Consider the following 13,521-nt stretch of genomic DNA (forward strand, 5'->3'; position numbering starts at 1 on the left):
ATTTTATTGCTATATATGAGATAACTTTTATATGCTCGGCATTGGAAATATCTTACAATATTCACAATAGAGGAATGGCTAAAAAAGATTACAAGATTACAGACTTTGTGAATTATTATTATTTTTTTTTGACGGAATTTATTTATAACTAGAATCCCTTTGTGGACCTTTTCCAGGAGATGGAGAAAAATCAAATTTTGACTTATGGATTTAATGATTGTTAAAATTCAAAAAAAGGAAAATAGTTTAAAAGTTATTTCCTCTTTTCTTTTTTGGGGGGGCGGGGGTGGGGGAGGAATGGACATTTTATTATAGCTTTAAATGAAGAATTGAAAGTAAATGTTCATTATATCCATGGAAAGAGGCAAGATGGTTCAGTGGCTTAATAATGCTGGAGATGAACTCTGTTCCAGAGGTTCAAGTCTGACCTCAGTGTTGTGAGGTGAGCTCCTGTCACTTGCCTCAGCTTCTGTTCACCTAACATTTCAAAACATGTTCTATGGGAGTAGATAAATAGGTACCACTTTGGTAAAAAGATGAGTTGGTACTTTGTGCAGGCTGTCCGATTCCTGCTGGCACTGAACTTCCCATTTGTGATGCCTTTTTGTGAGATGGTTCCAGGAAGAGAAGGGGCCTAGGAAGATGCTGCAGGAACAGATATTTGTCTTCCTTTCTGCTGTGAAGCCAGTTCACTCTCCTGTGGTTCACCTTTGGAAATGCACGAGCATGTCCTACAACAGAGCTGTATATTGACAGCCAAACTAATATTCTGCATTAGCATCTCGTGGCTAAGGTAACAGCAGTATATGCTAATAATAATATCCATCAAAGAAGAAATTGGAAGGAATACTTTGCATATTTTGTGTGTGTTTCTTCTTCTTTATCCTTTTGCACACTTCTATTCTTATTACTCTTTATTCTTTCTCTTATGCTTTTTTAGTGTATATTCTGTACAATCTAATAAAATTATTTGAGAAATGTAACAAACTTCTAGCTGAAATTCTTCTCTTAATAATGTAGACATCCTTAAGGATCTTTTCTTTTTCTTTTCTTTTCCTTTCCTTTTCTTTTTTCTGGTAAACACTGGGATACTATGAATGGAGACCAGGGGATTGTAGAAGATGGACTGGGTGTATGAATTTTACGGATCTTTTTCAGTTACAATTTCTTTATTTTTTGTGATTTTATCACTTTTGTTAGCTATCCAGACATATTTTGTAATAAAAGGTAATTCCTTCCATATGCATATAAGCTAATTCTTTCTCAGAATTTTAAGGTGCTCTCTTTCCCCTACATATTAACTATTCAAACTGCCCATATAAAAAACATTCACAGGCTGAAATGACCTTAAAATGGGAACAGGGAGAAATATATAAGCAAAATACTCTCACAGGGAGGGCTACTCGACCTCACTGCAGGGCGAGCAGTGCAGGGCTAGCAATGGAGTTCCATAGGCTTATGATTCTGGATAACTTCAATCTGTTATCCCTGTAATGGAGTCAGAGGTAGCTTGAGATTTCATGAAAATCATGACTTCCGTGGGCCTTCCCTAATTTCCACTGTATCTTTACTTTTTTGTTCCCATATCATTCATATGTAGTGGGCCAAACATATATGAACACTGCCTCTGCTTTTTCCCAGGAAAGTTCCACTTTATTGGACATGCAGTATACTGTGCGCTCTATAAACTGTAATAAAATTAAATTACATTTTCAAAGGGATTTGGTTGGTTTAAATGTCAGACTATGACCACTATATCTGTATTCAGAAAATGAGCCCTGAGTATAAAATATAAAAGATATAAAACAGGAAGGAAGGAAAGAAGGAAAGAAGGAAAGAAGGAAAGAAGGAAAGAAGGAAAGAAGGAAGGAAGGAAGGAAGGAAGGAAGGAAGGAAGGGACAGAGAGAGACACACAGAGAGAAACAGAAAGAGAGAGAGAGAGAGAGAGAGAGAGAGAGAGAGAGAAAGAAAGAAAGAAAGAAAGAAAGAAAGAAAGAAAGAAAGAAAAAAGAAAGAAAAAAAGAATTTAGCTCATGAATACACAAAGTTATGCCACTTAAATGTCATTCCAACCCATTTCTGGTAATATCGATGATGCAGCCACTGCAAAATTGACATCTTCAGGTTTTTCTGCTGATTAAGTGATCTCTTTTGTTAAGCTCAGGTCTCAACAGAATAATGTAGCATTTGGGAGCAAAGATGCACCCTAGCAATCCAGCACTGGAGGATAGGATGGAGAAGATCTCCACAGTGACCATATATTTTCCTTTGGTGCTTAGGTAAGTTGGAACAAAAGTCAGCCACACACTGCAAAACACCAACATGCTGAAAGTGATGAATTTGGCTTCATTAAAAGTATCTGGCAACTGTCGAGCAAAGAAAGCTACAGTGAAGCTGGCAATGGCCAGTAATCCCAGGTAGCTCAAAACAAAATAGAACATGAGGGGTGATGACTCATTACACTGAAGCACCACTTCTTCACTCATTGAAACCGTATCACTATCTGGAAAAGGGGGGAATGTTGCAAGCCATACAACACAGATGCCTATTTGAGGAAATGTACAAGAAAGAACAATGAAGATTGCCAGTCTTCTCCCTGTCCACTTCTTCATCTTGGATCCTGGCTTTGTGGCCATGAAAGCCAGAACTACAATAAGGGTTTTTGCCAGGACACAAGAAACTGCCATGGTGAAAATGACCCCAAAGGTAGTTTGGCGGAGGAGACATGTTATTGTTAGTGGTTTGCCGAGGAAGAGCAATGAGCAAAGAAAACAGAGTAGAAGTGAGATGAGCAGAAGGTAGGAAAGGTCACGATTGTTCACTTTCACTATGTGAGTATTGTGATGCTTCCAAAATGTTTTCAAGATCTGAACAGTAATAGCTGACAACAAGACTGTACAAGTGGCTATGCTGATAACCAGTGGTTCTTCATAGGACAAATAACTAATGACCCTTGGAAGGCATCCATTCTGTTCCTTATTTGCATAATTATCTTGTGGGCATTTGAAACAATTGTCCATATCTGCAAAAGTTCACAAAATTAAAAGAGAAAAAATAATAATGTGTGAGTTTTTAATTAGCAGTATAGTAGAATTTGTAAGAACACTTTTTTATATATAAATATAATATATAATTATATATAACATAATTGGAAAAGACATAATGGTTGGTCTGTTACTGGATGAATGACACCTTTGAATGAACAAAGAACATCACTTTTTATGTGACAAGTTGTCTCTGGTTCAGTGATGAAATCTGGACCGGTTTACTATCGGTTCTCTGGCTGCGCATGCGCAATGCGCAGCATGCACCAAATGTGAGGTGCGCACATGCAGTGCAAGCCAAAAGGAAGCATGCGGTAAGTAGAACAGCACACAAGGGGGGTGATCAGCTGTGATGTGCAATCATTTTTTTACTTTTAAAAGTAAAAAAAATGCCTCTGACGATCGCACTGCTCACCTGTGATTGTCAAAGACTTTTTTTTACCTTTTAAAAGCATTTCTTCTTTCAGGCAAAGAGGTTGTAGAAAAAATGCTTTTAAAAGTACAAAAAAAAAAGCCTCTGATGATCACACGGCTTAGCTGGGCATGGCGGGGGGGGGAGGGATTTTTGCTAACTGTTCTCCGAACTACTCGCCGCCATCGCTATTGGATAGGGCAATCCGGTCCGAACTGGGAGCATTTTACCCCTGCTCTGGTTGATTTGATTTAACATTAAAGCCTATAAATTGTGGCATCCACCATAATGACAAATTTAAGAAGTGTTCTGTACAGCAGTACAGAAGTAGTAGTAGTAGTAATAGTAATTAGTAGTAATTTTTTTAGTGTTTAATTTTTTTCTCAATCTGCATCAACATCATGTGGTTATAAACAATAAAAACCCCTATTCTAAAGTACAAGGATAACAAAGCAAATCACAATATTTATGAAATAATACTGTGAAAAATATCTATTATAAAACAGAATGAAAAGAATGAGTGATGCCTCCTGGGCAGTAAATTTTCAGTAGATACAAAACTGGAATACAAGCTGAAGATGGGTGAAAGTCTCTTGGCTAAACCTCTCCCATTTTGCTTGTGCTGATACTTAGATGTAGGTGGGGAGAATATCTCTGGGACTAATATTATTAGTTTTATCAGTTAATATAAATAGATTTTCTAGTAAGTCTAATTAAGAATCAGTCCAAGCATGTTAAACAACTCTTTGGCTTTACATTCCATTTTCTCAACAATTTATATGACAATGTAAAAACAAGCAAGGTGTATCATTCATATTATAAGAAAGGTAGGAAACAGCTGTAGAAAAACATATTAGGTTCTCGCTGACACTACTTGTTGTTCAGTCTGTATATTCTTAGGTAACACCTTGCCTGTTTTGTTAGATATCCACCCTTTTGGACAAGGCACACAATTGTAACAACAAAATGGTTCTCCCTCCTTTGTTTCCTTGTGATAACCAGGCTGACAATTGGCATTACACACAGAGATAGGTTGTGTCTGTTGGCAAGACAAGATGAAGAGGATTAGGCTCAAAAATTGGTCTCAGAAATATTAATGATTGACTACAGAATGGCATGCAGTGACAATTTTCAAGATTTTAAGTATTATTACTCTTACTGAAACTTTATTCAGGATAAAGTAACAAAATATTCCTTTATATAGCTTGGGAAAAAGTGTCAGTCTCATGAGAGACAGATAATCTTTTTTCAAAATGCCCACTACATTATTATCAGTATTTCCAAATTGTGTTTTTCACATAATAGAAATTCTGATTTTAGAATTCTTAATAATCAATAGAGAACTCTTAGTGTGGTATAACATAACACATTGCTTATTGCCAATGCTGACCAAGGAAAAACTAAAGGCAACTTGATTAAATTTTCTGAAGCCTTTTCTTGGGTTCCCTCAACTGGCTCACATTGAGGGAAATCCAAGAACTCTGATCAGGAATACATGACATTCTCCCTTGAGGGTGGTGACAGCAGCCAGACGTGGGTTGTGCTCATTGGTCAGAGGATGGACTAAGCCTGGAATTCTTTTAAAATCCGCCCCCTGTTGCTAGGGCTTCCAGCTTTTTGCTCAGTCATCAGACTGGACAGTTGTGTGGATTGTGGCTCTAGTGAACTTTGGTTTTCAGAGCTATTACTTTCAATTTGATTCTCAGGTTTGACTTTTGGACTGATTTGACTATTCTAGGCATTCTGATTCGGATTTGATACTCCAGGCCTCTCAGAGGTTTTTCCTCAAATTCTGAGGTTTCCTTCCTCTCTCTTCTTATTTCATTCCATCTCCAACATTTATATGGTCAGTAATTAAATTTCCTTATTTGGTGGAGCTTAACACTCCCGTGGGTGGGGGTGTTACCTGCCCTTCAGCTGTCTGGTTTAGCCTTTCCTTTTAAAATTAAACAGTGGAGCTTTCACGCCCCCCTCCATTTGCTGTCTGGCGGCCATTTTGTCTCCCATTAAGTGTGAGCCTATTTCTGTCCCTAAGAGAGTCTTGTACTCACCAATATAGCCGCTTGTCGGCTCTGTGGCTTTTCCGGCTGCTGATTATCCCAATCAGACCGGGACAAGGTTTGGAGGTCTCTTTCAGCTCTATATATAGCAAGAGCCTCGCCATGCTAGCCTCGCCACGCTAACAAGCCTCATAATTAAGATTGACAGGGAAGAGGAGCCTCGCGCTTCCTTGTTGTTCTCTGCGCCCAGCGTTAATTGGTTTCAGCTGCTGGGCGCTTCTCTCCGGTGCCTTTCGCTGACGCGTGGCTTCGACTGCTCGCCCCGTTCCTTTTCCAGCTGGGCGGTTTATTTACGAGGCTCTGGGATGCTGCTAGTTTTAACAGGGGACAGCTACTACAGGCACAGAGGAGTGTAGTTCTCTTATCGCTCCCTTAGCGTCTTCATCAATTGAGACTAATAAAAATTGCCTGCGCTTTATCAGGGCCTCCAGTCTGACCAACTGTGCCCTTCCTCCCCTTACAGTCATTTGGCCAGCCAAAACAAAAAATCTGATACCCAGGAGCCGCCTGCCTTAAATAATTATCTATAAGCCAATCAGACTCATTATGCCCAAATCTTTGGCCAAATCTAGACATGGCCGTAAGACCACGTTGCGGGCGCAGTCTATGGCCACGACTAATGAAGGCCACACACCGGCTCATAAGGCGCTTGCCCCGGCCACGGGCTCTAGGGATTCAGCCAAGACCCCTGCTAAAGGGGTTGGGCAGGACAAGCCCCCTACCAACCAACGTAAGGGAGCTTCAACATTAGACCTGGCGCACCCTAAAGAGCCCACGTCTACTTCTGGTGGACCCAAGCGGGTTTCCTCTGCCACTTCTGATCAGGTGTCTCTCCAGGATTTCCAATTGTCTGCTGAAGCCACTGATATTTGGGGTTCTTCTTCAACCAGAGTCATGGTTCCTTCTGTGGAGTCTTACACTCCCTCTCCTTTGGGGCTTCAGGCTCCTCCAATTTCTGTTCTGGTCCGTACCTCTACAGAGGTCGGGCCGGCTGGCGACCAAACCCAGGCTTCTTGGCGCCCTGAGGACATTCAACGCATGATTTCTGTGGCTGTGCAGCAATCCCTGGCAGAGCGGAGGTTTCCCACTCCTAACCCTCCCCCCATCCAGTCCATCCTTGAGGCTGATGAGGAGCCTGAGGATGAATTTAATATGGAGGATGCAATTTCACTAACGGGATCTGACTCCCCTGCCATTTCCTGTGTCAGCGACCACTCCCTTCAGGTTGGTGCGACAGGCCTAGAGCCAGACTTATCGGAGGATGAGGGTTTACCTCCAGATCAGCCCGCCTTTACAGGCCTGTTCCCTCAGAATTTATTTAAGTCTCTATTGTTCAAGGCGGTAAATGCGGCCCAATTGGGCCCCTCTAACCCTCCAGAACCTACCTCTTCGGCAGGCTCCTTGAACCCGTTGTTTGCTGAGCAACCTAAACCGATAACAGCAATCCCTACATCTCCTCTCTTTCTGGAGGTCATACATAAACAATGGTCTGCACCATCTTCAACTCCTATGCTATCCTCCACAGACAAGAAAAATTTTATTGTTTCCCCCGACCTTGAGTCCCTATTGCAGATACCTTCTATTGACGCCCCTGTGGCAGTTTTGCTTACAGCGTCTTTTTTGCCAGGGGATCCGGAGGAAGGTCTAAGGCCGGAAGAACGCAGAGCTGAACAGGTCCTGCAGAGGGCCCACCTGGGGGCAGCATGGGCCATTAAGTCAGCGGCCACGGCCTCTTTCTTCAATCGGACCACACTTCTCTGGCTTCGCCAGCTGCAAGAAAAGATGGCCTCTGAGGACTCGAGGTTGAAACAAGACCTCAACAAGATTGTGGCTGCGGTGCAATTTTCCGCGGATGCCACTTTAAACGCTACACGGTTTGTGGCTAAATCCATGGCCTCTGCTGTTGCCGCTCGCCGCCTGGTCTGGCTTCGCCACTGGCAGGCGGATGCCAGACACAAGTGGCGCTTAGCCTCTGTTCCCTTTTCGGGCACGAAGTTGTTCGGTGATGCCTTGGACAAGTTTCTCATTGAAACCGAGGACAAAAGAAAGATCTTGCCTGCTGTTTTTCGGAGAGGGGAACCCCGTTTCTCTCCTTATGGTCCTCGCCCCCCAATGAGGTCTTCGGAGGGCGGTTTGGGCTCCTCCCGTTCCATGGGTAACTTCCAGACGGGGTATTTAGGCCCTAGACAGAGGAATTTCCAGGACAGACCTTCCAGGGGGAGGGCCTTTGGTTCCCGGCAGCCCTTTCGAGGGGGAGGAGGTCGTTCCATCCGTCGCCGTCGTTAGTAGTGCCTGCAATCCTCCCCTTGGCGGAAGATTGGGCCTCTTCGCCAACATTTGGGAGAGTACTACTTCGGATTGCTGGGTCCTGGCCTCCATTTCATTGGGTTTGGCCATTGAATTTGTTTCCACCCCCCCTTTGTCTTTTACTCGCTGTCCCCTGTCCCATATAGCCGAGCGTAGATCCCTCATGGAGGCGGCTATCAACCATCTGCTGGCCATCAAGGCCATTCAACGTGTGCCTTGTAATCAGGTGGGACAGGGGTTTTACTCTCGGGTCTTCTTAGTCCCTAAGTCATCGGGTGGGTGGAGACCTATTCTGGACCTTAAACGTTTGAACCGGTTTGTAATCTATAGAAGGTTCAAAATGCAATCCTTGCGTTCAATCTTAGACGGTGTTCGGAGGGGCGATCTCCTCTGCTCAATAGATTTCACGGAGGCTTACCTCCATGTCCCCATTCGCCCTTCCCATAGGAAGTTCCTCTGTTTTTGTTATGCTGGTGTTCACTACCAGTACACAGCCTTACCTTTTGGCCTTTCCTCGGCTCCCCGTAGCTTCACTAAGATTTTGGCAGCCTTGGCGGCTCACCTCAGGCTTCAAGCCATTCGTCTCCAGTGTTACCTGGATGACATCCTCCTTATGTCATCTTCCTATCAGCAGGCCATGTCTGATCTCCGCCTTACAATTCAGACACTAGCGTCGCACGGCTTCTCTGTTAATGTAGAGAAAAGCCATCTAAATCCTTCGACTAGGATCCTGCATTTGGGAGCTATTATTGATTCGGAGCAGGGTAGAGTTTTTCTCTCCCCGGATCGGCAGGCCGCGTTGAGATCCATGGTAGCTAAGGTCCTGAGGGATAAGAGGGCTTCCCCTTTATTTCTTTCCAAACTCCTAGGCAAGATGGTCTCGGCCATCTCGATTGTTCCCTGGGCCAGGTTACACCTCAGAGACCTCCAATGGTTTCTCTTGCCTTTTCAGAGAACAGGCAGGGGATCCTCTCTCACCAAGGTGGCGGTTCCAAGGGAGGTGCTTTCCTCCCTTCGCTGGTGGCTCTCTCCAACGCTCCCCAAGGGCTGTCTTTTCCTGGACCCTCAGTGGGTAACAGTGACTACCAATGCCAGCACATTCGGATGGGGAGCCCACTGTGGAACTCAGATCGCGCAAGGTACGTGGTCCAGTGTGGAAACTACCCGCAGCATCAATTGGCTGGAGCTGCGAGCAATTTACCTGGCGCTTCGAGCATTCCAACTTCTGGTTTCCGGCGAGCACGTGTTGATCCTCACCGACAACACCTCTGCCAAGGCGCATGTCAATCGCCAAGGGGGCACCAGGTCCCTTTCATTGATGCGGGAGGCAAAAAGACTAGGCCTTTGGGCGGAGAAACATCTGGCCTCCTTGAAGGCGGACCATATCTGGGGGGGCTCGAACGTGACAGCAGACTGGTTGAGTCGCCAACAGGTAGACCATGGAGAATGGAGCCTTCATCCTCTCCTTTTCCAGGGGATAACTGCTCGCTTCGGCGGTCCGCAAGTAGACCTGTTTGCATCCCACCAGAACAACAAGTTACCTCGCTTCTTTTCCCGTTTTCCCTCCAATCAAGCGGAAGCGGTGGATGCCCTGCGCTCTCCTTGGCCACAGGGCCTACTTTACGCCTTTCCGCCTTTTCCCCTCATCCCGAGGGTAATTCGGAAACTACTGCTAGAACAGGCAGAGATCATCCTGGTGGCTCCACACTGGCCAAGGAAGTCGTGGTTTGCGGACCTCATGCATCTCTCTGTGTCCCCTCCTTGGAGGATTCCTTGCACTCCAGATTGCCTCAGCCAAGGGGCGATCCTACATCCGGACCCTCAGTGGCTTCAGATGACCGCCTGGCGGTTGAGTGGGAAGCTCTACAGCGGGACCTCATCCCTTCCGATATAATTCATACCATCCAGGCATCTCGGAGGTCATCTACCCAACGGATTTATTCCGCCACTTGGCGGTCTTTTGCTTCATGGTGTAAGACTCAGGGGTTTTCCCCCCTCCAGTCTTCCATTTTACAGGTCCTTCGTTTCCTACAGTCGGGTTTGGACAAAGGGCTGTCTCCAAACACCCTCCGGAGACATGTGCTTGCTATTTCTTCTATTTTGACATATAATTCGGTTCACTCGTTGTCCCAGCAGCGTCTGATCCGACGATTTCTCCGTGGGGCAACCAACCTCTGTCCCCCCGTACTACATCGATATCCTTCCTGGGATCTCGCCCTGGTGCTGGATTCCCTTATGGAATCACCAAACGAACCTCTTGCTTCTGTCAGCTTACGTCTGTTATCTGGCAAAGTTGCCTTTTTAGTGGCTATCACTTCAGCACGCAGAATTTCCAAACTAGCAGCGCTCTCCACTAGGGAGGATTTATGTGTTTTCCATGGGGATCGTGTGGTCCTCAGGTTGGACCCTACATTTGTGACTAAGATTAACTCTCCCTTTCATCGTTTGCAGGAACTGGTTCTCCCAGATTTCTATCCATGTCCTTCCAACTCATTGGAGAACCGGTTACACACCCTGGATGTCCGCCGGGCGCTCGATCTCTACATCCAGAGGACTGCGGCTATTCGACGTACAGAATCACTGTTTGTTTCATTCCTACCGTCTTCCTTAGGTCAACGGGTTACTTCTTCCACGGTGGGGCGTTGGATCAGGACAACGATTGCAACTGCATACGAACTTCGGTCTTTGCCTCTTCCTTCAAAGATCACAGCCCATTCTACCAGGAGTGCGGCGACCACGGCGGCTTGGTCTTCGAACGCCTCCTTGGACGAGATCTGCAAGGCGGCGACTTGGACATCTCCTTCCCCGTTTATCAGACACTATAAACTGGATAAGTTCGCCTCTGCGGAGGCTGATTTTGGGAGACGGGTATTACGCCGTGTTGAGGCCCGGGAGGGGTGTTCTGCCCAGACTGTCCCCGCCCGTGAAATGGGACAGTGATCTTTGGTATGTCCCACGTCTGGCTGCTGTCTCCACCCTCAAGGGAGAAGGGGCGTTGGTCCTACCTGATACTCCCCTTCTCGTTGAGTGGAGACAGCAGCCAGCCCCACCCTGTTTTTCAGTCTGGTCATCTATGTTCCTTTGTATTATTGATTTATGGTTACTGTTTTCTTTTTCTTTCCACTCACCGAGTCTGGATATTCCTTCGACAAAAGCTGGGAGCCCTAGCAACAGGGGGCGGATTTTAAAAGAATTCCAGGCTCAGTCCATCCTCTGACCAATGAGCACAACCCACATCTGGCTGCTGTCTCCACTCAATGAGAAGGGGCATATCAGGTAGGACCAACGCCCCTTCTCTGGAAGAACTGATATTGGAACTCTGCGAATAAGGGAATGTATTTCAAACTAAGTTCTCTGGTATTAATGGCATGAGGATCAGTGGGAAAAAAATCAAGTAGTTGAAGTCCTTCCACACATGATAATAAGATGTTATTTACCTGGTTAAATCCATGATGCCATACTATCTCCTTTTCCTTAATGATAAGTTGTTTGTGTGGAGGTGCCCAGGGATCCATCCTTCCAACTTTCAATCCAATGAAAGATTGGTTTGGAAATGTGACCCAATTTATGATTTCAAATCCTGCAAGCAGAGATCCCTCCTGATCAAAGGAAATTTTATCTCCAGCACTGTTGTTAAATGATAATGTTTTCAGAAGTAAAGAAAGCTGAATTGGGGGGGAAAGGCAAAAATGATTGAGATTTTGGTGTTTCCAGTTCTGGATTCAGGGACATTGCAAAGGAGATACACCTGACATTTAAAAAAGTCTTTGCAATATCACACATAATTCCTTTATTTGTTAAACTTTCTTACATCATTACTTTTCTGGACATAATTTTTTTTTTTCATTTTAAGATTGATTAACTTTTGGTTTCAAACGAAAACCTGAGAATTTGGGGGGAAAGTTAAATAGAGAGTTGAATGCTGTATTGTTAATTTCATGATCATAAAGATCAAAATTTTATGAGACATAAAGATAACTGAAGTTTAAAGGTTATAACTTCAGTTATCTTTATGTCTCATATAAACCATTCAATATACAATAATATCTCATAGGTTGATGTTCTTCTCTTTTTGTTAAATGAAATTTTAATCATTTTATGGAAATGAATTCACGGTGGAAGTTAAAGTTTAACCAAAAAGAATATATTTTTCATTAACCGTAAAATGAACTATAGGTGCCAGTAATTATACTGGACGGATTTATACTGCAACTCTGCCATACCAAAATACTATATATCATTCTCTTTTACAATTTTTGTGCCATTACCTGCCAGAGCTGTTGTTTCAGATATTTTCTTCTCTCCCTTTCATCCATTGCCTTGTGTCTGGAGACTGAAACGTAGATGGTGTGTAAGGCATGAGCCACAGCATAAACAGCATTGTAGTTGCTATAGCTTTGGCCTGTGATTCTCATGGGAAAGACATGCTCAGGAAGGTTCTCCAGTCTTTCCATCCCCGTGCAGACATCCCTATTCTTAGGATGGAACTTAGAATCCTGGAATGGACAGTCAAATGTTCGAGCCCAGAAATCTTTGATGAAACCATCCCCTTTTGAATTCAAAGGGTTTCTGCTCTGGAGAAATTTCTGGAATCCCTGGATTTCCTCAGAATGAACTGTAAACGAAAATGACCCATGGAATTCGAGTACATGCCTCTCAGAAGCTGCAATGATGCGTTTCAGCTCCATCCCAGCTGTCGTAAGCCAAACATGGCCTTTAGGTTTTTCTAATTCAAATTTAAAAGATAGCAACCATCTCAAAACAATCATGGAACTCATGTCTCCACTGAAAACCAGCACCTTGGCTTTGCTCTTCATGACTGCATAGTAACACATTTCTACACATTTCATGTGATTTTCACCATGACACAAAATGAATGTATATACATCTGCAATACAGATATCATTTTTTTCAAATTCTGGAATGATGACATTCATGACGGTCTCTAAATGCATCCCATTGGCAATAAAGAATCCAATCCAATTCCAGTTGAAATGCTGGAGTAACTTCATAATCCCTCTATACTGATAAAGTACATTTGGAATCATTTGAAAGTAGTAAAACAGTTGGTCCTTTTCTGTTACCACCATTCCAGAGCCATACAAGAACTGAAAAGAAATTCAGATATGGAATACTGTTTTTCAAAAGGTCACAAATTTCCATTACTTCAATAGGTATAGAAAGTGGGACTTATTCTGTCATATAATTTTACAAAGTATTTTTGATTCATTTTCTTTACTTTTATCGCAATCATACGATTTATAAGAAATACCCCCTTTACCATAGCCTTTTGTACTTAAGAAATTTTTATCTTTTTATTAAAAAGCCTTTTGTTGTTTTCCAATTTCTACTTTTTACTGTATCATATTTTAAGTAAAAAACAATGAAATTCATCTCTTTTTTGCTATAATACAGCAGGCAGTGGAATAAAATTCTGAGCAAAATATCTTTCTACTGGGGTAGAAGTATCCTAAATATAGGAAAGCCAAGTAAAACAATCTATTCCTGAGTTTAAAAATCATTAATTTAAAATCATCCTCTCCTCTTCTTTCTTTTTCTCACAGCTATGAGAAATATCTGTAGGCATGAAAAAGCTCTCATTCATTTCTACCTCCTTCTCTACATAGAAATATCCTACCTGTGGAATCTTGTAGATGCCTAAAATATTGGGTTTCCGATAGGAGCGTTCAGAAGTCA

General features: G+C 43.4%; 1 protein-coding gene across 1 annotated transcript; it reads right to left on the reverse strand.

Moving 5' to 3' along the window:
- Positions 1–2,121: 2,121 nt before the first annotated feature.
- LOC148114035 (vomeronasal type-2 receptor 26-like) lies at positions 2,122–5,984 on the reverse strand. The gene is made up of 3 exons (XM_087893650.1): positions 5,979–5,984; positions 4,370–4,496; positions 2,122–3,023 (listed from the first exon to the last, which is right to left on the reverse strand). Exons 1-3 carry the CDS (start codon positions 5,982–5,984, stop codon positions 2,122–2,124), a joined length of 1,035 nt encoding a protein of 344 aa, XP_087749776.1.
- Between the last annotated feature and the right edge of the window lie 7,537 nt (positions 5,985–13,521).

The sequence above is a fragment of the Pantherophis guttatus genome, chromosome 4 (assembly GCF_059756535.1).
Source record: "Pantherophis guttatus breed Tessera chromosome 4, ASM5975653v1, whole genome shotgun sequence".
Taxonomy (NCBI): domain Eukaryota; kingdom Metazoa; phylum Chordata; class Lepidosauria; order Squamata; family Colubridae; genus Pantherophis; species Pantherophis guttatus.

Excerpts from the sequence above, each read along its gene's own strand:
- LOC148114035 (XM_087893650.1), bottom strand. Across the intron at positions 3,024-4,369 it reads GTGGATATCTAACAAAACAG|ATATGGACAATTGTTTCAAA; the intron begins GCAAGGTGTTAC and ends GAACTTTTGCAG.